Source organism: Hemicordylus capensis, chromosome 6 (assembly GCF_027244095.1).
Source record: "Hemicordylus capensis ecotype Gifberg chromosome 6, rHemCap1.1.pri, whole genome shotgun sequence".
NCBI classification, from domain to species: Eukaryota; Metazoa; Chordata; class Lepidosauria; order Squamata; family Cordylidae; genus Hemicordylus; species Hemicordylus capensis.
In genome coordinates, this window is record NC_069662.1 from 32,690,814 (window position 1) to 32,716,754 (window position 25,941).

Here is a 25,941-nt window from a genome sequence, read left to right on the forward strand (position 1 = left end):
ACTTTGGAATAGCAATTGAATTGGATTTACACAATTGAAAACTGGGTAGGACAAAGGTCCTATCCAGGCTTGGGAGATGTGTGTGCTCTAGTTTTTGCTTGTGTAATAGCAAAACAGTAGGAGGGAGTAGATATATGAAGGCCTGGATGGGCATGGGGGGGTTCCAGAAAAACAATTTAAAAACCTTATAACACCGCCACCACCCATTTTTTGGAGGTGGGGGATTGGGGAGTTCCCACATTATTGGCCAGAGGGGAGGGCAAAGGTGGGGGCTCAAAAAGGAGGGAATGTCAAGTTCTATTTAAAGACAAGCCTTGGGCCTTGCAAAATCACTCTTGTTGCAATTGTCCTTGGCTTATAGAGTGCTGCTTGCTGCACTGGGGTAAGTGCTTTCTTTTTGGTGCTCTCTTTGTCATTAGCTTTTTTTAAACAAGGCCTCCTTATTTGGATTGGGTTGGGGGACATATTTCTTTCTGTGTCTTTTTTTACAGGTTGTTTCTTGTTTTTACAGGATGTTTCTTGTTTTTACAGGTTCCCCCTTAGTCCACCCCCCATTGCATTGTATTGTATCATTATGGGTGGAGTGGATGAGTAGGTTTTTTTAAACTAGGTCTTTTGAATAGGGTTATTTAGATTCCCCCTTAATTTATTTACATTTGTTCTAAAAAAAATTAAAAGCCCCTTTCTTTCTTTCAAACTTTCTTTCAAACTTTCAGAATGTCCGAGCGCAGTGTGGTGAGCAGAGCTCGCAGCAGAGTGGCTGGTGAGAGGGGTCCCCAAGCTGCTGTGGGAGGCAGGGGTGGGGGGCAGAGAAGATGGCATGGGGTCCCACAGTTCCCCATTGGCAAGTCCTTTGCCCCAGGAGAGGCGGTAACATGAAGACTCACCTATCCAGAGGAGCCTGTTGCTGGTGAGCTACACTTTTTGTATGAGCATCAAGTATAATTTGTGGATAGGGCGGATTACAGTATACAGAAAGTCTGTGGTGGTGCAGTGGCTGCTGTATTGGAATGCATCTGGGAAATACAGTCTCGAATCTCTTCTCAATCTGATGGTTCACTGGGAGACAGTAGACCTGTCACAAAGTCTCAATAACCTTTCTCAGGCATAGACTTCAAAGAGGAGAGCCAGAAAGGAAAGCTTTGCCCCACTCAAATAAAGCCAGCTAACATTTGGCCCAGATTCATATGGTTTTCACTCTTCCATTGCTGCTAGCCACATAAACCTCCCCAACATTACCCAAGCAGGTTCACTTCTATGGAGAGACACTTCAAGCCTGTCCTGAGTTGTTGTTGTTGTTATTATTTATTTATTTATTTATTTATTCGAGTTGCACTGATTCACGATTCACATTTTTGCTTTCCCTTACTTACCATGAAAGTCATGGGCAGTTTTGTGGGCAATTACTGGAAAAGTCTAAAAATGTGAGCCCCCCATAAACAGTGCCTATATGGTGGGTGTGAAATGCTGGACGTTCCAAACTTAAATTTCCCATCATTATCCACAGCTTCCTACTGTGCTTGCTGGTAGCAGCATTTAGCAGCATTTAAAGTTAATATCAACAAGCCCGTCAGAAGTCCTCCCTACCACATCCTTAAGAAAAGGAAATAAAATTTGGAACACCATGAGGGACCTTGAGGCAAAGGGGGAGGTAGGTTTGGGAGGAAAGCAGGAAGCTTTTGAACTTTTGATGGAACACTATGAACAAGATGGGAAGGATGGCAAGAGCCACTCTCTGGGCATTCAGCAGCCAATGCCTGCCTTCCAAAGTGATTACTTACAGAGAAGGTGCCCCAGCCACCTCAACATTTGAGCTCTTTTGCAACTCCACTTCAGCTATGCGATGTGCTTTTGGAATAGAACAGAAGAGCACACACTATTGTAAATGTAGGTGCACACCTTGACATCATTCTGAATCTTTTATTGTTTTGTTTCTGTTTCCAAACAATTTCTACTGTCATTTTTGCCATCTTCACAATAGGGCCAAAAATACAACACAGAGACAAAACTCTCACTTTCTAGGCATACAACATTTTCAAAACTACATCACATATCAATACTGATCTGAAGAGAAACCTGAGTATAGATCAATACTGCAAATGCAATAAAACTCAATAAAAGAACTCAGTGCTAGCATATGATCACAGGATTGCTTTTCCATTATCAATCTCTATCTTAGATTCTATAGTAAAGATGTGGTTTTGCATAAAGATAATCGAGCTTTGGAAATTTTTACTGGGGAACAAAATCCTTTCCTCGCATATATGTTGTTCCTTCCTTCTGAGGTAATTCTGAGGAAGGAACTTGTGCCATTGCAAATAACTCTGCAATTTACTTACTCTTGCCCTTTTTCTTAAAGAAATGATCTGTTGTGTTAACTTCTGGCCTTAGCATAATAATGTACATTTTAGGGGCAAAAATGCAACCCAGCAAACCTGCACTGGAGGACAAAATGGAGAAGATCTCCACAGCCACCATGTATTTGCCCTTGCTGCTCAGATAGGCTGGGACAAAGGAGACCCAGACACTGCAAAAGACCAACATGCTGAAGGTGATAAACTTGGCTTCATTGAAACTGTCAGGCAGTTTCCTGGCTAGAAAGGCCACAGTGAAGCTGACGCTGGCCTGAATGCCCATGTAACCCAGGACAATGTAAAACATGGTGCTGGAGCCTTCGTTACATTCAATGATGATTTGGCCAGCTTGTGAGAACATGTCAAAATCTGGGAATGGGGGAGCTGTACCTAGCCAGGCAACACAGATGACAAGTTGAATTATAGAGCAAAATAGTATAATGTAATAAGACAGCCTCTTCCCTAACCATTTCCTCATGTTGTTTCCAGGACTTGTGGCCATGAATGCCAGAACTACAGTGATGGTTTTGGCCAAGACACAAGAAAGTGCAAGGGAAAAGATATTGCCAAAAGCAGTCTGTCGAAGGAGGCAGGTCATCCTGCTGGGACGTCCAATAAACAAAAAGGTACAAAGGTAGCAGAGCAAGAGGGAGATTAACAGAAGGTAGGTAAGATCCCGATTGTTGGCTCTGATGATGGGAGTGTTCTGATAGTTCATGAAAGTTCCAAGCACCAAAGCTGTGAGTAGAGAGAAAGCAAGTGCGGCGGTAATCAAACTGATCCCCAAAGGTTCATCATAGTCCAGAAAGGTTATGGCTTTAGGGATACAACAGTCTTGATTCTTGTTGGGATGTTCATCTTCTGGACACTTTTTACACTGATAGGCATCTGAAAGGAGCAGAGAGATTTTCTGTGATTATTAATTTTTACTTGTATACCCTGCTGTTCCTCCAAGGAGTGCAATGTGATGTGATGTTTATTTTCGCAACATCCCTTTTCTGTCAGCTAAGATGAGAGTTTCATGGTTGACCAGGAATTTGAAATCCCCAATCCTACTCCAGCACTCTAACCACTTCACCACAGGTAACTCACCTTGACTTATGCAGCCTGTCAGGCAAGATGTTATGCTGATGTAGTTTTCAGTTAGGCAAAGGTATCAGAGCTCCTGAAGCTCCCTTCAGTTGCTGCATACCATTTTGAATTCCACATTGCCATGTTCCAAGGATTATATGGCTGAAAATGGTAGCCCTGTTCCTTGTGAGGGATAAATGGTAATCACCACCAAAAAAATAGCTACCGACTTGTTTTGACTTCACATCGCCTGATAAATTATTACTGGCTGACATGCTAACATGCTGGACGATGTCACAACTGCTAGGGGCAGATCAAGCTTTTTGCTGCCCATAGGCAAAAAGGACATTTCTGCCCTTTTACCTTAAATATAAAAGGTTTTCCTTTTTAAAATAAGGTAAAAGGGGGTTGCTTTCTCCTCTCCCACTCCACCCTTGCTGCAACCGCCACTGCCCGCAGAGAGGGCCAGCAAAATTTGAGGAGGGGCAGAGAGATATTGTCCCCAGCCCCTAGCCCAAGAAGACACAGAGACATAATTATGGGTGAAAAAGGGCCACAATTTATTAAAACAACAGGTATAGCGAACTGGAACATCAGGTGATTAATCACCCTTTAAAACAGTGCGGGTCCCTAGGTATGTGCAAGGGCCCAAGGCCCTGCCCATAGCCTGAATGGGCGACACACCCTGGCTCAGGAAAAAAGGCAGGTACTCCCCGCCTAATTCCTTCAAAGCCAACCACCCCTTTTGCAGGAGGTGATCTGGATTCTTCAAGGCCTTCATCCACCCCGGACTGCACAGCCCAAAGGTTGGTGAAGTCCTGAAGCAGGTTTCCTGGCAACCATTCTCCCTGTGCCGCACAGGCCACAAAGGAGCGATTAACCCATCACCCTTTAAATACCCAAGGGTGGTCACCGAATTCTAACCTCAATTTACCCCTCAGCCCGCACTGTTACTGCCATTGTGGCCAACCTAAAAACCTGAGAACAGAACGAAGTAGGCAGAAAAAACCCCAACAGTGGCCAATGCGTTGGGAGCAAATAATTCCTACTCGGCCCCAGAAGGCGACCAGTCACTAGACCCGCTCTGTAACAGGGATGGGAGGGAGGGGAGATCTGAAAACAGACTGAGCGTTTGGGGCGTGGATCGGCCGATTATGGCCGAAACCACGCCCCCGCTTCAAGAAGAGCCAATCAGGCTGCTTCTTGGGCCTCATGAATAGAGGGGCTGAGACAAACTCCCTCCCCTCCGCACGAGGCAGAGGGGAGGGGAATTCTGTGATTGTTTATTTTTACTTGTATATCCTGCTGTTGCTGCAAGGAGTGTAATGTGGTGTGATGTTTATCCTCACAACAACCCTTTGTGGTCAATTAGACTGAGAGTTCATTGGTTGAACAGGAAATTTGAATTCCCCAATCCTACTCCAACACTCTAACCACTACACCACTTGTAACTCACCGAGACCTATGCAGCCAGTCAGGCAAGTATGGTAATATACTGCTATTGTTAATTTCTGGTAGGACGGAAACAAAACAAAACAAAATAGGGTTGTTTCCAAACATGAAGCTGGCCACCATATGACACCCTTTAGCTGTGTTATGCTGAATAGATTTCAAGTAAAGCTGAGTTGAAACCTTCCCTCCATTTAATTTAGGATGGGGGGAGTTCTGTGGGTTCAGTATGATAGGGTGATGCAGTTCTGAGTGAGGCACAGATACCAGAGCTCCTGAAGCTCCCTTCAATTGCTGCACTCCATTTTTATTTCCACAATGCCGTGTTCCAAGGATGATTTGCGTTGAAAATGGCAGCCCTGTTCCTAGTCTCAGTATGAAGAATAAATGGCTGTCACCGCCAAAAAAATAGCAACCGTCTTGTTTTGACTTCATGTCAGCTGATAAATTATTATAGGCTGACATGATGCACAGTGCTAACAGTGCTGGAAGACATCACCAATGCTGCTGCTTCTCTGTACATAGAAAAGCAGCCTCTGACGGCTTCACAAGCTGCATCCCCATTGTTCCTCATATTCGCCACGGTGGGAACAGGGCTACCCATTCTGAGTCTACAGTCGTAGCAGAGCCAATGGGTGGAGGGATAAAGATCCTTTTGAGTAACATATCTCTGAGTATCATCAGCTTGTAAGATATATCTGGGCATCATCATTTTGCAATGAAAACCAGGGGATGTGATTATGTCACCCCGGGATAGTGTCTGGAGAAAGAATAACAGAGGGTGAAGAACAGTGCCTTAAGGAATCATAAGAGAAAGAAGGGGAGCATAAGTGCTTCCTTCTTTGCAAAAACTGAAAAAAGATAAAATGGGTAAGAGAACATACAGGGGACAGAATCATGGAGATCTAGAGCAAAGAGGGAGTCAAGCAAGAGGGAGTCAGCAGCTGTATCAGATGGCAGAAAAGGCAAGAAGGATGAGGTCTATGAGATGCTTAGATTGCCACTGAGAAGTCTCTACAGTTTCAGTGGTGCACTGAGGAAAGAAGCCATCTTGGAGATTGTCATCGGAAGAACTGGAGGAGAGAGAGTTGAGAAAGGAGTAAGCGGTATGTTTCAGGGCTTTGGAGAGAAGCATAGAAGGGGAGTATGTGAAGAGTTCAAGTGGGATGATGGGCCAAACGTTTGTTTCTTTAGATTAAAGGTAAGGGCAGGATGGATTGAAAGTGGGAAAGGGAGTATTGAAGGAGCAAGCAGAAGAAACAGAAGAAGGAGAGTGAGGAATGTGGGCACTATTGAAAAAAGCAAGGGTGTGATCAGTCAGAGATTATTCCACAGCAAAGAGAAAGTATAATACAAAGGAGAAAAGGATAATGATGGATAGAACTGTAGTCATTCTATGATTTCCTCCTATACACCTTCTTTGGAATGGCTGCTGGAATCATTTACCTGTTTCATTTGAAAATGTCCCTTCTGGACACTGGAAGCAATCATGACAGCAAGACAATTTCTCCTCCCGAATTTTTCTATAGTATCCAGGGTGGCATCTTTCAGTACAGATGGATTGAGGCAACATCTAACCACAAATAAAAGGGAAAGAAGATTGATTGAATTCAGTTTATCATGGCAATTCATTTTTATACATCCTATATTGAAATCTGATATGTTTATGTTTCCAAAACATATATGTGATACATGAAAAAAAATTTCAACTTCCTTTCTGCAGCAACACAACATTGCATCCAAGCAGAATACTGATATGGCAAGTTTTATAGGAAATGTGTCACCATGATATGGATGCTAAGAGAATGGCTAAAGGGCTTGCACCTCTCTGAGGTTTTATTCAGCCCTTATTTTCTCTTGACCTTTTGTATTAGACTGGAGGAGTGTCCCACCTACATGACACTAATGTCATGTAGCCATAACAAGGATGTTGGAAAAATTGATGTATCAGAACTGAGTTCAAGCAGTAATAACTCTGGACTTGATTCTGGTTTTGCAAAGCGGCCATGCTTAGCTGTTGAGAAAGGGAGAAGTGGCTAGTTAGCACCGTTTAACCAAGACACAGTGCAGCACTTGCAAACTCAGAAGAAATGCTTTGGGGTGGCAGTGACAGGAAATATCCCTGCCACCACTGCAGCTTCTGCAGCAGCCACTCAAGTTTGCCATTCAGAAGAGGAAGATCTAAACCATCCCTTAGGTCTCCACCCCCTACATACAGTAACTCCATCTTATTTGGATTCAGCTTCAGCTTGTTATCCCTCATCCAGCCCATTATTGCCTCCAGTCAGTCATTTAGGTGGGTCAAGCCATTTCCTGATGACGTTGGTATGGAGAAATAGATCTAAGTGTCATTAGCATATTGATAGACCAAACCTCCTGCTTTTCTCTCCCAGTGGTTTCATCTAGATGTTAAAAAGCATTGGAGACAATATGAAGCTTTGTGGAATTCCACACTTTAGTTCTCTCATTGCAGAATAACAGTCTCCAAGCGATACCATCTGGAATCTGCCAGAGAGGTAGGGACGGAACCACTGTAGAACAGTGCCCCCCAAACCCACCTCCTTCAAGTTACCCAGCAGGATACCATGATCAATGCTATCAAAACCCACCACAAGATTTGCGGTTGTGATGCTATTTGCATTGGGAATGATTGCAGTTGTGTCACAACTGTGCACTCCTCCGGAACCGCAGAGCAGCCTCTGTCAGTCTCTTGGAACTATCAATCTCTGCTCAGTATGTAAGCCAGTGAGGGGACAGAAGCCATTGATTTTCAGTTGGTGTTTTTTAATGCTGCCTGAACAATCAGCAGCATTAAATTACTTTCAGGGACCTGGATGGGGCCTGGAGATGCTGTCGCCTTTAGCCTCCCTTTCTCCCTCCCAACATGCCCACATCTCACCCTGTTTTGGGCCTCCATTGGCAGCATTTCTGTTGATGGTGCATGTATGCCAGTACAGCATTCTGCTGTTCCACTGGCATACCGGTTACAGCAGATGCATAACTTGGTTTCCACCAGTAGAAGTGTCTTTATAACAAATCCTGTCCTAGTCAAAATGGGCTTTCCCCCTGCTAAATATAATATTATGTCATAAATTTCAAAAGGATATTAAAAATGGCATTTCAACCCCATGCTCAAGAAATAATCAGCAACTTTTAATATGTATCTCATGTCTACTGGGAACAGCAATGTCCCAAGGCCTAACCTCTAGAATACCCACCTGGTGAAATTTCCTGGGCCATATAATGGCACCTTGCTCAATGATAAACTTTTGGTCTAAGGACGCCTGGGAATTCATCATTCCAACTCTCACTTGCGTGAAGGATTTATTTGGGGAAATGATCCAGTTAATAATGTCATACCCAACAGACAATTCCATATCTTCATTTAAAAATATTTCGTCCCAGGCACTGTTGTTGAAATGGACTTTTCTCAAAAATGGGTGAAGCTACATAGGAAGACAAAATTTCAGGATTCACAAGATAAGGTAAAGCTTTCAGATAAGGATGTCCACATAGGAATATGGAAATGCTTGCATTCACTTGGCTGAATTCTCTCTTTCTCTGGTGCTATGAACTTCATGTTGTGAAAACCACTACTTTGTGCATTGGAGGTCTCTAATTTCAGTCAGTTGGACTCTTATCAAAGGCAACTTCGGTTTTAGTAGTCCTGAGAAGTACTCTCTTGTCCCTCTGTTTCCACTACTAACTGAGCAAGGAGGCACCCTTCCAAAGTGTTGATTCTCTTTGTTCAACAGTGGCAGAGCAACTGGCCCTATCCATCCCCAGCAAAGCACCTCTCCAGTGCCTTTGCTGGTTTCCATCTTATATTTCTTTTTTTAGATTTTTGAGCCCTTTGGGGACAGCAAGAGACATTTTATTTATTTATATCTATGTAAACCTCTTTGAGAACTTTTGTAGCAAAGCAGTATATAAATATTTATTGTCGTCACTGTTTTATTTATTGCTAAGAAAATCATTACAAAACTTAGAAATTGGTGCAACTTTCTTCTGTCATTAGTTGATGTACCCATTATATCAACACACTGCAGATTTAAACTATTCTCCTTCCTTGTGTCCCACCCCACCATGTATGGTCTGAGGAAGAGGTTTCACTGCAGGAGGCATGTCACAGTTTGTCACAGTCTGGAAGACAAGCTTTTTACATAGCAGAACTGGCTGGTACAGTAGTCTGTAGTCTGAAGGTCAGCCAAGCTAAGGTTTTCCATGAATGAAACAGGTGACCTACTCCAGAAATCCATAAGGAGTTCTAAAACTAAAAACTAAAAAAAATCCAGGACTAAATCACATCGTTATTCTCAAATATCTCTCCTTCCATAGAAACATCTTTCATTCCCAAGTCATCTAATTTTAATAAGCATTTGTGAATATCTGGGATGGAGTGAGATTTGAACACATTTGTCATCCAAGACATTGTGAGAAACAAAGTTGTTTGCCCCATGGCAAGTTCTCAAAGAATCAGGGGACAGTCTAATATCATGTGTTATAATGTGGATATGCAAGTGGAACCTAGCAGAAAATGAATATCCCTTGCAACTTTTTCTCAAAGGCAGAGATCCATGTTACATTGTCAGTCTTGTGTGAAAATGGAGTGTCAGAATGTTAGTTGAAGCCCACCAGAATATTATACTGCCTTATGATGACCTGATTTTCTGAACGTTTTGGTATGACAAGAGGAAAACAGAATTTTGCTATAAAGTTGCCATGTAATTCTCTGAAATGTTTTCTCAGTGACCCCCACTTTTGGTGCTTTGCTGTCCTTTAAAGATTCAGCACTAAATGAAAGAGACACATGCATGCAAACCCCTCATTCATTTGCTTGAAGAGAAGAGGACTCAGCCCATATGATAAGAATACAAATAAAAAAACAAAGTTTCAGGTGACACAGAATTCTTCCAGGTGAAGATGAGGTTTTCAAAGTCCATTGTCCCCACTGTGTGATTGCTGATGCTGAGTTTGTCAATAGCAGCCACCACAGCATCACTGGTGCTTTGTTAGTCAGGATGTAAGCCAGGACCAGAATGTACAAACAAGAGCCACCCCATTGCACATAGTATAATATTAAAGATCTAACCTTCCATGGCTGCATTCCTTGAAGGCCCACTTTGGGTCTTTCTGGCATCGTCCGTCCATACGAATACATGGTATGTAAAGCATGTGCTGAAGCATAGACTGCATTGTAGATACTGTAGCTTTCCTCAGACATCCTCATTGAAAACTCAGTGTCTGGAAGACTCTCCAGTTTTTCTACCCCTGTACAGTTTTGGGGAATTGTTATAGTTGCATAGGGATTTGGGGTCATAAAGCACTCAAATGCATCACCCCAGAATTGTTGAAGAAAAAGATAATCTTGGTGTTGGCGAGGGTTAAAGGTCTGGAGAAAAGTTGAAAATCCTGGCACATCATTTTTGTGGGTTGCTATGGACAAAGAACCATGGAAGTGTTGGATATACCAATCATTCACTGAAGCTGATGTGTCCAAATCCCACTGACCTGTTGTGATCCAAACCTTCTCTGGGAAGGTCTTTGTCAATGGTCCATATTCATTTAGCACGAATTTTAAATGTTTCATGGAACTTGTGTCCCCATATACAATAATCACATTGGCTCTACTTGCAGTGAGATCTGCCAGGATATTTTGCGTCGAAGATATGTGATTCCCAGACTCATTCAATTGAATAAAGATCGGTGGCACCTTTTCTGTGAAAGCAACACAAATGCCATTTCTACTGAACATTGTTTGCAGGGTTTGGATAAAATCTTCTCCACTGTCATCATCTGAAACAATGAGACCAACCCATGTCCATCTGAAATACTGTAACAAAGTTACTATCCCTTCATATTTAGAGGCTTCATTTGGAACCATTTGATAAAAAAATGGAAACTGAATTTTATCCTTCAGCACTGGGTGACTTGATCCATAACTAATCTGAGGAGAAAGAACATGCAGAATTCGAGATCTGTGAAAAAGAGAAAACCCTCATCACACAGAAGCAGTCATGCTGCCAAGAATTCTGTCTGATGTTTTTCACAGCAGAATGTTGATATTAAGGATAGGGATGTGCACAAAACTGGGATGTGCCCAGTTTGTTTTTAGCCCCCTTTGAAATCCCACCACCACCCATTCGGTTTGGTCTGGAGGCCTTCAGCGAGCCTTTATTGAATGTACTCCCTCCGAGGGGCTTCTCCAAGGTAGCGGGCGATCTACTGAGGTCCCCTCCGCCAACCTTCGTTCCTTTAATATTCACCCGTTTGGTGCATCTTCGGACCTTTCTGGGCCTATTCCCTAGTGTGACGGCAATTTTGGAGGCCTCCGCCCCTATGCAGTAGGACCCTGTGTGGCTTGGCTCATGACCCAGCCACACAGGGTCTTACGGCGCAGTTGCAGTGCCTTCTAAAATGGCCACTTAGCCAGGGGATATTCCTGGAAAGAGTCAAAGATGGCCAAACCAGGTGAATTTTAAAGGAAGGGAGGCCAGTGGGTGGAGGGGGGACCTCCACAGACCCACCCCCCCATCACTGAGAAGCAGAATACATCACACTTGCCACAAATCCCTAACAAGTAATCACACCTTGGCTTAAAGCATCTGATTAGCCCTGACACATTCTTACTCATCTCAGCCAGCCCTCAATGGGGGTCTATGTACTTCAGGCAGCCTTGCCATCCACAAGCCACAACATCTTTAGGGTTGGTTGTGACATTCATTTTAAGGACAACTTCTCTGTGCTATCAAGCCTCACACAGTATTGCTCGATGGTCTCCTCCTTCACCCAATAATTTATCAGTGTGCTCACAAATTAACTTTTCATTTCAAATTTGATGAGCCAAGCTACTTGGCTCCTAAAAAGATGACCACCATTTTGTGGGGGGGGGGAGGAGCGACAGCTGCCACTCAGATTAGGGATGTACATGAAATGGTTTTTGTGTTCTGTTTTGAACTTGAAAGAAAATGCAAAATGGCCAGAACATTCTGTCAAAACAGCAGTTGAGACAGCTGTTTAAATGAAACAAACCCAAAACGTATCAAGTGTTTCAGCCACAGGGAACAATAGGAAAACTCAAAACACCCCATTATTAGCTCCTAGGGACACCAGAGTGGGTTGTGTGGTAGGGCATGATGGTGGATACCTACCACCCAAACCATAAAAGAAAAGGGAAAGAAGGTGATCTTAAACAAATATTTAAATATTTATTGTTTCCAAAGGGAAACAAATATATTGGACTGTGGTGCTACTTTACATTTTCTCAATAATTTGCAAGATTTCTTTAAGATAAGCATGGGTAACAGAAGTCCTATATACTTTGATAATTGGCAGCAAATTTTTGCAGAAGGAAAAGGGACAATATATTGGAAGTTTAATCTTGGTGCAGATAGAGTGAATGAAGTATGTATTCCAGGGACATACTGTATGCCAAGCCTGCAAAACAGTTTAATGAGTATAAAAACAGCCACAAAGCATGGATGCAGAGTTCTTTTAAGAAGGGACCATGGCATTAATTTCAAAGGAGGAAAGCTTTTGATAAAAGGCATATTGAAAGATGGTGAACTTTATTCAATAGATTGCGAAAGCGAGCAAGTGAATAGAGATGTGTATGAAAAAAGTTATTCATTTCAAATTCAAATCATATTTCAAAGGTTTTTTTGGAATTCAAATGAAATTCAAATGTGGTCTGAAAATCTGATTTGAACTTAATTCAAATTCCATTGACCCTGTTTTGGCACATTTACTAACCAGTCAGAGGAACTGAATGGTTTATAAAAGGTGCCAAACAGCTCTTGAATCAAATTTCAAAAATTCAATTCAAATTGAATTGCCCTTTTAAGGGGTGACTTGATTCATATTTGAATCACTTGGATCACCAAGATTTGAAATGAATCAATTTGAATTATAATGGATTTGCACATCCCTACAAGCTAATGTTGCAATTGAGTGTGTACACAAGGATTTCATTAGTTTATGGAATCACAGATTTGGGCATCCAATCAAGGAAAGCATTTCAAAATTAGTAAAAGAACAATTGGCAAGAAAGCTACAAGTTAAACTACGCAAATGTGAAGTCAAATGATTTGAATGTGCAAAAGCAAAAGCAACAAAGGGAACATATTCATCAACCACAGAAAGGCAATCCAAAGAGGTTTTGGATTTGATTCACAGTGATATTTGAGTGTCCTTCCCAGTAAAGACACCAGGAAATCATCTCTATTTCCTGACCTTCACAGATGATTTTTTCTGACTCTACTTACACATATCTACTAAAAGTGAAAAGTGAAAAGTTTCCCAAAAGTTAAAGAATACGTAGCTCGAATGAGGAATAAATTGGGGGGGGGGGGAATCTAAGAATTTTTGCTCTGATAATGGTGGGGAATGGATTGGAAAAGATATTAAGTAATACTTAAAACAACAAGGAATTAAACATGAGAGAGCATGAGAGGCACGCCCTCAACTCCTGCCTGTGGCTTCCAGCGGCATCTGGTGGGCCACTGTGCAAAACAGGATGCTGGACTAGATGGGCCTTGAGCCTGATCCAGCAGGGCTGTTCTTAGGTTCTTATGTAACAATATCTTATACTCCATAGCAAACTGGACTGGCAGAGTGAAAGAACTGAACTTTCCAGATTATGCTTCTTGTTGCAGGTCTGGAAAACAAATACTGGCGAGAAGCTGTAATGACTGCAATTTATCTGCAGAATAGACTTCCAACTAAAATAAAAGGAGTAACACCCTCTGAACTGTGGAATGGGACAAAACCTAACTTAACTAATCTTAGAGTATTTGAATGCAAAGCATAGCAAATATTCCTAAAGAACGAATAAGAAAATTAGATTTCAGAATTGAAGAAGGAATTAGTGTTGTGCATCAGATCGAATCTAAACTGGACCCCAACCTGACTGGGCCAGTTCGGTCTGATACCCTCTCAACCCCCTTGGTTAGGTCCGGTCCAGGGGGTTTGCAGACCATTCATGAAAAAAATAGTATTAATAAAAAACAACGTACCCCCTCTGGGGGGCTTCTCTGAGGCATAGGGGTGGGTTCCACGGAGGTTCCCTCCCCTCACCAGCCTTCCTTCTTTCAAAAAAAAGGGCCCCATTTTGCCGTTCTTCAACTCATTCGGGACTTTCCCTGAACAGGGAAAGGTAGCCATTTTGGAGGTTGTTGTGCCTGCACAATTGGCCTCTGCATGGCCTGGGCATGACCAGGGAGGTTCGAGGGGTGGGGAGGAGATTCAGGACAGGGTCGAGTCAAACTGTGGGTGGTTCGGCTCAACCCCAAGCCTTTAATCTCAATTGGTTCGATTTTGAACCAGTTCTATTCTGAACCTTCTCACACATCCCAAGAAGGAATATTCATAAGTTATAAACAGCAAAAGCTACAGAATACTTGATCTCGTTGCAGAGGCTGTAAAACTGCACAGTGTTCCATATTTTGATGAGAGGCAAGAGTCAAATGCCAATGTGATGTCTTCCTTTTACCTAAATTTCCCAATAAATGAATAAATGAATTTCTCAATAAATAAATCATAGACTATAATGTAATAGAGAGACTTGACAGAGAAGCGGAGATTGAGTCAGAACCAAAGAGTTCTAATCAAGAAGGGGAGATTGAGATAGTACAAGACGCGAGACAGTCAAGCAGAGTTAATAAAGGGATTGCTCAGCCATGCCCTGTATGTCATGGCACTTTCTCCCCTATGGCTGTGGAACCCAGCCATAGGGGAGAAAATGCCAGGACATACAGGACATAATAATCTGGCATGCCAGGACATAAAAATCTGGCATGCCAGATCCAGAGACAGATACAACGCTACAATCAGAAAAGACAAGACTGTATCACACTATAAAAAAACTAGTGTTTTCATGCCCATTAAATAACGGGCGCTAGTAAGTGCTCGGGGCCCACCCCCACTTCCTCTTGACCTCCCCCCTCCCCCCTGCCCAGAAGACTCTTCTACCTTTTATTCGCTCCCTGCGGCGGGCCCAAGCTTTCCCCGCGGCAGGGCCGGTTCCGCCGCAGCCGCCTCTGCCCTCCCTGGTCCCCGCTTCTCCTTCATTCCAGGAGACCCCGGCCCTCTGAGTGTGGCCGCCAGCGGACCCAGTCCTTTCCTGTCCGTCCTGCCGCCCCGCCATGGAGCCAGTCACCCCGCCGCCGCCTCACCCGCACTCCCGCCGCCAGTTGCCCCACCACGGCCACGGCCACCTCTGGCCGTGGCCGCGGCTCCGCCGCTGCCACCTCGCCCGCACTCTCCTTCCGGCGTGGGCGGCGGCCACTTCTCCTTCTCCCGGACCCAACATGGCCGCTGGGTGCTGGCGTTCGCAGCTGCCTTGTTCTGTTCTAAGCATGCGCTTCGCGCATGCCCAGAACAGGCAGACACGAACGCATGCTTGGTGTCCATCCATGGACGGACACCAAGCGTTTTATTAGAGAGGATGCTTTGTGCTTGGAATTGAAGACCAAGAAAATAAAAAGGGGGAAATTGGAATTTACTACAACTGTTATCTGAGTTCTATCTATGGGGCATGCTTGTCTATCTTTAAATGTAGTTGTGTACTAGGGATGTGCATGAAGCGCTTCAAGCACAGCCAGGGCAGTGGTGAATAGACACTTTAAATGGAGGGAGGTATATCCTACCTGCCCCTCCACAACCCTGACAGTCGCCCCCCACCACCCCAGAACAGCACTGCAAAAAGCCCCACTGTAGCTACACCATATGCGGACTTCCTGTTTGGGAAAAGGAAGTGCCTTGTTCCCAGCATCCCGTGGGCGCTGTTGTCACATAAATGGTGTCTGTGCATGTGCGGACGCCATCTTGAATGCTCAGCAGTGTTGCTGAGCACTAAAGGTGACATCCATGCATGTGCAGATTCCATTTCCGTGATGACAATGTTCACAGGATGCTGGGAACAGGGAACTTCCTGTCCCCAAACTGGAAAACCCCCTCAAGGTGTAGCTTGTAGGAATGGACAGTCGGGCTGTTTGTTATGGACAGTGCCATGCTAGGGTGGCGGGGACATGGAGGATGAGCTACAGGGATAGGTAAGACATGCTTCCTTCTTTTTAAAGCACCTGCTCACCAACCCTGCTGGAATGTTTTGCTTGGGGGATCTCAAAATCATTTTGTTGTCCAAAATAGAGGTGCCAAAAAATGTGTGCACATCCATACAATGTACTGGCTTGGGGGTGCAGTTAGGGTTTGTTTGTCCGCTCCTTCAATTGCTGTTCTGATTTCAAACCAAGAGGTTTTCCCTCTCTCTGCATAAGAGACTGGTAGTCTGTTTATTATTTTCATAGCCTATGTTTCTATTAGTAATAGATATCACACTCTTGTTTCTCAGTTAGAGTTGGCTTCCTGTACAATTGCTTATAAAGGATAAGTAATTTCTCTGCAACAAAACAGGCCTCCAAAATAGAGGTGAGAATGTTGAAAGGTTTAAAATTGAAAGGTTGGTGTTTCATTGCAAGTTCAAAACAGGCTCTTTATTTGAAGGGTGTTCTCTCTTGAGCTCGAAACACTCCAAATATCTCATTTAGAGTAGAAACATCTGGCCATTGAGATTTTCTGTACACACATGAGGGGCAGAGGTGCAACTTGGCCCATTAGTGCATTCATTATATCTAAAAGCATGCCAGCTTGCAACTTCGTGACTTTTCAAAGACTATGTGAGCGAAATCCAGCCCTTTTGCATCTGCATGGATGAGGAGCAACACTTCCATGATGAATTTGTAAATGACATTGCTCAGCTCTTTTTTCACACCTGCCTACCTGTGGGGTTTTATAGAGGCCTAAGATGGTGGCTATCTGGATAGAAGTTTCAGAGCTCAGCCCTCCAACCACTGCAGACATCTTGTACTGACTGCCACACCTGAAATTTGGGAAGCCTTGTTTCTGTTCAGACAGCAGGGACAAGGTGATATCGTAGTTTACACTACTCTGGAACAAGTTATCATAGATGCGGAAGCCCAGGGTGACATTAGGTAGGAGTTTTTGATTCTTGTTGATCTCATCAGTTGCAAAAATGAAGGCTAAGGAATGTTGGTACTTCTTTCTCACGAACCTACAAAGAAAATAATGTATTCCAATGTTTTTCATGTATTTATTTAATTTTAGCCTGAAGGCTTGGAGTCAATAATATCTTTCAAACCTGCTGTATAATATAATGCAAAATGGAAATAACCAAATCCTAGAATCATTCGGAATATACACTACCTCTTTATCTCTTGCTAGCCAGGAATGTTCAAAGTGATGTCTGAACAGAGCTAATGATTTTTAAGTTATGTGCAGAACTGAGCTTGGAATGTTCTGACTTGAAACAGGCTGTTTCAAGTGTTCTGAATTCAGAAAAAAAACAGCCTTCAAATGAAAGGCCTGTTCCAAGTTTGTATCAGGTTGGCCTGTTTTGAGTCAAAATGTTCTGAGCATTCAATGTGCTATATTGGACTCCCAAATGGTGGTGTTGTGGCTTCTGCACATGCACAGTGGCCATCTGCATGGTGAGCACAACCATGCAAATAGCTGCCTTGTGTGCACAGAGGCCAGAACAGTGCTATTTTGAATCCAAAATGGTCCTCAGAAGGTTCCAAGTCAGAACAGGGTTGTTCCATTGGAAGAACAAGCTCAACTGAATGTTCCAAAAATTTTGCATTGCGTTCTGAGATCATAATAGAACACTAAATCTGTTCAGTGCAGATCCCTACTTTCCCCCCATATGGGTCCGCATATTACAAATGTTCAAGAGAGGTCCAAATTAGATTCAGAGATGTGTGGCAGGATCTCTCTTCTCTTTACAGAAAATGTCCTGATAAGTGTATGATTTTCCTCATGTCCATATCAAACCTCTGTGCAGCATCTCTCCAGAGGATTTTGCTGGTGTCAAACTTTTGTTTCTTCTTCAGTTGTGAGATCTTTGGGAATGGAGAACCATTTCCTTTTTTTCTTCTGTGTAAAGTTCTTAATTTAATTTAATTTAATCGATATATATACTGCCTGTCAAAAAATGGCTCAGGGTGGAGAATTTTTTGTTGAAAAGTGGAATAAAGTAGTAGTAGTAGCAGTAGTAGTAGTAGCAGCAGCAGCAGCAGTAGAAATACCCCAGTGAGGCACTACCTTGGTGTGGTTGTGGGGCTTGTGTGCTCTGAGAAAGGTGAGAGCTATGCCAGAGGTTCAACCATACTGGACCGGTCTCATCAGAGGAGCCAGACAAAGAGTGCCTCTTCCATCAACAATATGGTGAGACGTAACTTTAATAAAGCTATACCGGATCAGTCGTTGCCTGGGTCAACAAGGACCGTGCCAGGTGCTGGAGTCCTTGGACATCTGGTGGCAAGTGGGCTACAGGATTCAGGATCTTCAGTTGAGCAAACAGGGCTGGAGACTGCACAGTTACTGGAAGAAATGTCGCTTAACCGGAAAAAATACACAAAAAATGCCAACAAGGAAATAATGATCTGCTATTACAAGTCTAGTCCAACTAGAAGAGGTTATTTTAAAAGAATGTACCACATTTGGAAAGAGCATCATCCAGATACAGAAATAACAGAACAAAGGCTAGCAGACCAGAGAAGATACATAATAAGAAATAAAGTATTCACAGAAGTTGAGCTGGAAGAACTGCAAAGAGCAACACAGGCTCAAGATATGGAAGAAGAATTGCCACCAACTGAAGTAGTTGCTCAGGCTCAGGTGGAGGAGGTGTCAGCAGTAGAGGATGCCACTGTCGCTGAACTGTTTTGAAATCAAAACTAGGCAACCTCCCCTTTGCCTTCATCTCAAAAACCTGCATGCCATTTAATAGAAAAGCAATAAGAACAAAAGCAAAAAATAACTGAACACATGAACCAAACAAGCACCAGGATTTGACTTCCAGCTCTAAAAACAGTTGCCAAAAAACAATTTGCTCAGGCATTAAAAGATGTCAATGCTGCATTTGCAGAAATAACAACCAATAATTTGCAAGAAACAAATCAACAACTGTACAGTGCAGAAAAAATAACAACACAAGAGCTAGGATATAAGATCAGTGGACCTATTAAAAAGAAAGTAGTACATCACCTAAATGGAAGATTAGATTAGAAAATGAAATCACCAGGCTTAGATCAGTTTCTAGTAAATTGAGAGATATGAAAGACAAGAAGCTGAAGAATCAACACACCAAACAGTATCTGATCCAAAAATACCACCTAGATTCAAGGAAAATTAGAGAAGTTCTGGAAATAATAAAGCAGCAAACAACAGCAGAGTCAAAGAAGATTAGCAGATACAAAACAAGAATTACACAACACAGGCAGAATCTCCAATTCCAGTCAAATCAGAAACGTTTCTACTAAAGCATAGAAGGAGAAATGCAAGAAACATAGAAACACCAAATAAAGAAGAAACAGTGCAATTCTGGGGGTGGGGGGGGTTATAATAAAAAATCAGGCTGGATGAAAGAGGTTGAAAAATGTAACCAACAAATGCAAGATCTAATAATAACACCAGAATTAATAAGTGAAAGAGCAAAGAAAATTAAAAATTGGACTTCACCAGGCAACAATGAACTGCATGGCTTTTGGCTTAAACACCTAACAAGCCTTCATAAACAACTATCCAAACAGTTCAATCACATTTTGCAAGGAGGTGATATTGAACAATGGTTAACAAGTTGCAAAACTCAACTCATAACGAAAGACCCAGCATAAGGTGCAGTTCCAAGTAATTATAGACCGATAACCTGCCTACCAAACATGTTCAAAATACAGAGGCGTAACTAGGGAAATTGGCACCCAGGGCAAGCACTGAAATTGCGCCCGCCCCCCGCCCCAGCATACATCTGACTGACACACATGTTTCAGAAAACTTTTATTTTTAAAATTTAAAAAATTACAAAAATTACCAAAAATTTCAAAATGCGATAAATAACCAAAAATGCGATAAATAACAAAAAATGTGAACTCTCCCTCCAAGTAGCCCAGAGTGGTGCACTACATACTTAGGTTTTTCCTCACAAGCAACAACACTGTGGAGTTGGCCTGTATCTCAAACAACAGAATTATGATGCAATGATGACACACACCACAATATACTTAGGTTTTTCCTCACAAGCAAGAGACAATCTCCAAAGGTCCTGGCATATAACCCCTCCCCCATTTTTCTTGCCAAACTCTGTCTTTAGCAGGATACCACAGGCACTTGTTAAAGCTAACACTGCAGGTTTTTCTGAGATGGAGCTGTTATAGGAGCACTTCAGCGTAAACTGAGATCACAAGGCAAGCTTTCACAGTGCAAAAACAAACATGCCAGCAAGCAGAACTCATGGTAAAACTCTCTTGAAACACCTTGTAACAATGCACAGGCAGCTATGTTACACTGCTTGAGTCAACTCACACTGCTGTACTACCCAGGCTGTGGGAATTGACTCTCAGTTCCATATACATGCATGCATTTAAGATTGAGTGCCAAAGAATCTTTATGATTGTTTTTCTTTCTTTTGGGGCGGAGAGAGGAGCGTATAATGCAAACATTAACACCTGTTAGGCACCTGAGAACCATAGTTGGGCAGCTAAATAAAAGCCTGATTCTTTAATATGGTTTTTTCCCCACATGTGGCTTCTGTAGTTTTTGCAACTCATTCTCACCCTGACACTTGGTCTGCTGCTTCCACCTGCCCGCCGCCGAATCCTTTCTTCCGTGCCAGGTGTCCGTGTGTGTCCTCGTTGTCCTGCCTGCGCCTGCTTCAGTGCAGCCCCAGCCCCAGCAACGACACTTTCCTCCGCGACGGCGACCGCGCCACCACGTGCAGGTCACTGACTAGAGACCCTCTGGCTGGCAAGCCACTAGAGGGCCTCTTTCTGGCTGTTCCAGACTAAGCGAGCGAGGGAGCGAGCGAGCCTCAGCCAAGAGCAGGCGCAGTGAGCAGCATGAAAGGCACCCGCCACCAAGCCAGGCCACTGACTGGCTGCAAGCAAAGCAATGGGGGGGGGGCGGGGGCGGGCAGGCACAGTGAGCAGCATTAAAGGCGCCCACCCGCCGCCAAGCCAGGCCACTGACTGGCCGCCAGCAAAGCAATGGGGGGGCGGCGCAGAAGGGACCGCTCGTGGGGGAGGGGGCGCCGACGCGCTCCCTTGACTGCTGCAGCGCTGCTGCACTGAGCAGGAGAAATGTGTATTTTAAAAAATGTGTGTTTTTTTTAAAAAAAATTGGTCATGGCAGCGCCCCCCACGTGACCCAAAAAGATGGCGCCCGGGGCACATGCCCCCCCTGCCCCCCCTATAGTTACGCCTCTGTCAAAATATTAACAGGAATAATAGCAGATGAAGTAATGCAACACTTACTAACTAATAAGCAGCTTCCAGTTGAACAGAAAGGAAATTGCCCAAACACCAGAGGTGTTTGTACATGGACAATTTGAAGTTCTATGGAAAGTCCAAACAGAAATCGAATCACTGCTAAACACTGTCCGTATATTCAGTAGTGATATAGCAGTGGAGTTTGGACTAGACAAGTATGCTGCATTAATAATGAACAGAGGGAAAATAACAAAAACAGAAGGAATAGAACTGCCCAGTGGAAGCAACATCAAGAACCTGGAAGAGAAAGAACATTACAAATACTTGGGCATTCTCCAGGCCGATAACATCGCACACACTGAAGTTAAAAAGAAAAATTGGAAATGAATACATCAGGAGAGTTAGAAGAATTCTAAAGTCCAAACTCAATGGTGGGAAAACCATACAATCCATAAACACCTGGGCTATACATATTATCAGATATAGTGCAGGAATAATAGACCAGACCCAGGAAGATCTAGAGATGCTATATCATAAAACCAGAAAATAATGACCATCAATCATGCTCTGCACCTCCGCAGTGATGTAGATAGGCTATACCTCCCTTGCAGCTCAGGTGGAAGAGGAATGCTGCAAGTCCATCAAACAGTAGAGGAGGAGAAAAGAGGCCTTGAAGAATATATCAAGGACAGTGAAGAAGATGCACTTAAAATGGTCAATAACGAGAAACTATTCAACACCAATGAAACAAAACAGGCCTACAAGAAAGAACAAGTCAAGAACCAAGCAGAAAAATGGAAAAATAAGCCACTGCGTGGTCAACATTGGCACAATATAAACGGAAAATCAAACATCACCAAGACCTGGCGATGGCTCAAGACAGGCAACTTGAAGAAATAAACAGAGGGTTTAATATTGGCTGCACAAGAACAGGCACTGAGAACAAATGTAAAAAGGGCAAAAGTAGAAAAATCAACAACAAAGAGCAAGTGCCGCCACTGTAAAGAAGCAGATGAAACAGTGGACCACCTAATCAGCTGTTGTAAGAAGATCGCACAGACTGACTACAAACAAAGGCATGACAAGGTAGCAGGGATGATACACTGGAAAATCTGCAAAAAATACAAGCTACCTGTAGCCAAAAATTGGTGGGACCACAAAACTGAAATAGTTGTAGAAAATGAAGATGCAAAAATATTATGGTACTTTTGACTACAAACACAGAAACATCTGCCACACAATACACCAGATATAACTGTAGTTGAGAAGAAAAACAAGTCAAAATAATTGACATAGCAATATCAGGTGATAGCAGAACACAAGAAAAAGTAATAGAAAACATAACATGATACAAAGATCTACAGATTAAAATTGAAAGGCTGTGGCAGAAGAAGACCAAAATAACCCCAGTAGTAATTGGTGCCTTGGTGCAATTCCAAAACAATTTGAAGAGCATCTCAACACCATAGGGGCCATAGAAATCACCATCAGCCAATTACGAAAAGTAACTTTACTGGGAACAGCCTCTATTTTGTGATGATATCTATAATAATAATAAGAATATTGATAACAAAATTCTGGCATCCCAGGTCCTTGGGAAGGACTCGATGTCTGGATAAAACAAACCAGTCAATAACACCTTTCTGACTATGTAAACAATAAATAATAATAATAAAATGTGAAATAGCAGAAGACAAGAACCAAGGTGATCAGAGTCTAGATCAACCTCCCTACGAGGTAAGGCTGCAATACCTTGGGCTTTTTAGTTTAGAAAAGAAGACTGCGGTGTGACATGATAGGAGTCTATAAAATTATGCATGGTGTGGAGAAAGAGAAATTTTTCTCCCTCTTGCATAACACTAGGGGTCAACCCCATGACACTGATTGCCAAGAAATTTAGGACCAACAAAACGAAATACTTTTTCTCACAATTCATAATTAAACTATGGAATTATCTTATCACAAAGATAATATCACCAAGTTGACAGCCACCATCCTTTAAGAAGAGCTTAGATAAATTCATGGAGGACAAGTCTATCAATGCCTACTAGTCTGAGGGCCACCTCCAGCCTAAGAAGCAAGATGCTTCTAAATACCAGTTTCATGGGAGCAACAGGAGGGAGGGGGGCATGCTCTCAGCTCTTGTCTGTGGGCTTCCCAGAGGCATCTGGTGGACCACAGTGTGAAACAGGATGCTGTATAGACCTTGGGCCTGATCCAGCAGGGCTGTTCTTATGTTCTTATGAGGTTGGGAAGGGCTGATTTATGTTGACAAATTTGCATGGGGTAAGAGCCCTCTTATTCTTAGTACCACATTCCCATAACAATGTGGGAGACCCCATAGCTGCTTTTAAAAGTATGTTAAGCAGACTGGAAATCTAATCACAGATTTCCTTCATGTTTAGTTTAATCCCAAGGATCAGAATTTAGAGAATCAGCAGGGGGAGAAGAGCTGAAAAATTATGCAGTGGGCCTCAATAAATAATTATAAAACTCTTAAAATTGCCCAGCTCACACACCATTTGATTTTGCAGCATTGGGTTATGTTCTGCAGAGTGAGCAAACCCACTGTGAATCATTTTTCATATTATTTCACAGTGTTAGGAAATGACAGTGAGCTACACAATCTCCATGCCTCTGTGAGGCTTCCAAATGTAGGTTGCTGAATAGTTATGTGGTAAATTATCTAGGCATGTGGTTAAGTCCACATGCAGTGCTTTTGCAGTGTGTGGAATAGACTCCGTAATATGCTTCCAATCCTCCACATACAATGGTTGTATCAACCAATCTAAATACAGTTTGGTCTAGTAACCTAATATATTAACTGATATAAAGATGACACAATACACATGTTGGATCTACAACAATAATCCTCTCCAGGCCATCTTTATTGCATAAATTACAACATAAGAAAACTACAACAGAGAACAAACATTTTGACATAAACATGTCAGCCTCAGTGTTGGATGTTCCACTTTTTAAAAATCTGCATTATTTTATCTGAAACTCTCCCCAATCAAGTCAAACACCTAGTTAACACATAATTGGGGGGGGGGGGAGGAAGAAAAAGCCGATAACAACTTTGCCTGCTTAACACTAAAAAAGAAAAACAAAGGGGAGGAGGGTAAGAAAGCAAATTCCTTCATATACCCTTGAATGACCAATAACTCAGAGTTTCTTTCAGTTCTTCCTTGTTATTATCCTCAGGTTTCATTTTGCCTAAATATCACACTTCCCTTATCTTGTTTTAAAGTGTGCAGTGTTCTGACTCCAGAATGCAAACTTTGAGTGGCCTTGTTTCTTCCTTTAGTTTTATTTTTCATATGTGTTGATCAGTCTTTCTCTATATATTTTGAATCTGCTAGATGTTCTTTAAATCTGGTAACTAAATGTCTTAGAGTTTCTCTTATATAGCATTCACCACATTCTATACAAGTGATTTTATAAATGACCCCTTTCTGTTTACAACTACCTTCCCCATTTTCACCACCTGGGCAGGCTTTAGTTTCACACTTTTTGTCATATAATCTTGATCTTACAAACTGTTGCTTTAAGGGCTGTTTGGCATATCACATTGGCCTTGATCCCATATTTCCTTAGACTTTCTGGCACTGCCTAATAAAATTATCTGAAATAAAGGGGATCTTCAGGATCCTGCTACATATTGTGTTGTCAACACAATAAAGGAGGTCTGGAGAGGACTATTGTTAACTTAAGATATTATATTTGGGTAATAACATAAGATATTATACTTTCCCTGAAGTTACTCATTATTCATAGATCAAAAAGTACAATAGATACATATATCAATCATAAACTGAACATTCTTAATAAATAAATATGATATTCACAGAACTAAGACAACCATCCAAAAAAGACAGGACAAATAAATCTTTCCAAAAAGATCTCCATTGATTTGAAGAAATATTGTATTGTAAAATCATTTAAACAAGAATGAAAAGAAATAAACATAAACCATCTATAAATACAGAAGTAAAATTGTGTTTATCCATCAGACCCATATATTTTCTTAGTCTATTTGCCCATCTGATTGAAATTTAATTCTCTCGTTTACTACTGAGCAAGATTATGACTCTTGCATTCCTGAGCAATTGTAAAAACAATCCATTTTTTTGGAAGGCAAATCTCAAAGACCTTCATCATTCTTTACTATATTCAAACTACTTTGTCACTTACTCAGACATATAGTGGTTGAAATTGAGAGGTATGGCTTTGAAGGTCTCTAACGGACATATAGGATCATTCAGAGATAGAACTCCTCCTATAACATGGTCTCCTGTCTTGTAATAGTCAAGTTCATATCTGGGATTTGTTGCTCTGCAGATTCCCTTCAAGGCCTTGCTGACAACCTGATGAAGAAACAGAAGCAGAAACAAGAGCAATAGCATCTTTCTTAGGACCGTTTCACTCAATGTAAACCTTGGAATCTTCATTCCTAACTAAAACACTGGTAGCTGAAAACATATAATACAGTCTTTTATAATGAACACTGCAGATATGCTTACTAAAGCCCAAATATATGTCATCTGATATATCTTTCACTCTCATGCTGATGTAGCCTTATGCTCGTCTGACTGCAGAGTTTTCAGTGGTACGACCCCTTTTTATAGCAGACTTCATGACATGCAAATCTTTGTCAGATTTTGCAACTGATTGATATCTTTTCTCCATATTACCGATGACTTCTACCATTACTTCTGAAAATCCCTTGGGCTTCCAGTGGAGAACACTCAATCACGGTATTTAAAATAATTACAGGGAAGATA

At 42.2% G+C, this 25,941-nt stretch overlaps 1 protein-coding gene across 1 annotated transcript; it reads right to left on the minus strand.

Moving 5' to 3' along the window:
* Positions 1–2,331: 2,331 nt before the first annotated feature.
* LOC128331262 (vomeronasal type-2 receptor 26-like) lies at positions 2,332–25,846 on the minus strand. The gene is made up of 7 exons (XM_053264614.1): positions 25,751–25,846; positions 25,352–25,524; positions 16,653–16,944; positions 9,967–10,821; positions 8,093–8,320; positions 6,321–6,447; positions 2,332–3,242 (listed from the first exon to the last, which is right to left on the minus strand). The coding sequence occupies exons 1-7, from the start codon at positions 25,844–25,846 to the stop codon at positions 2,332–2,334; spliced, it is 2,682 nt and encodes an 893-aa protein (XP_053120589.1).
* Positions 25,847–25,941: the final 95 nt, after the last annotated feature.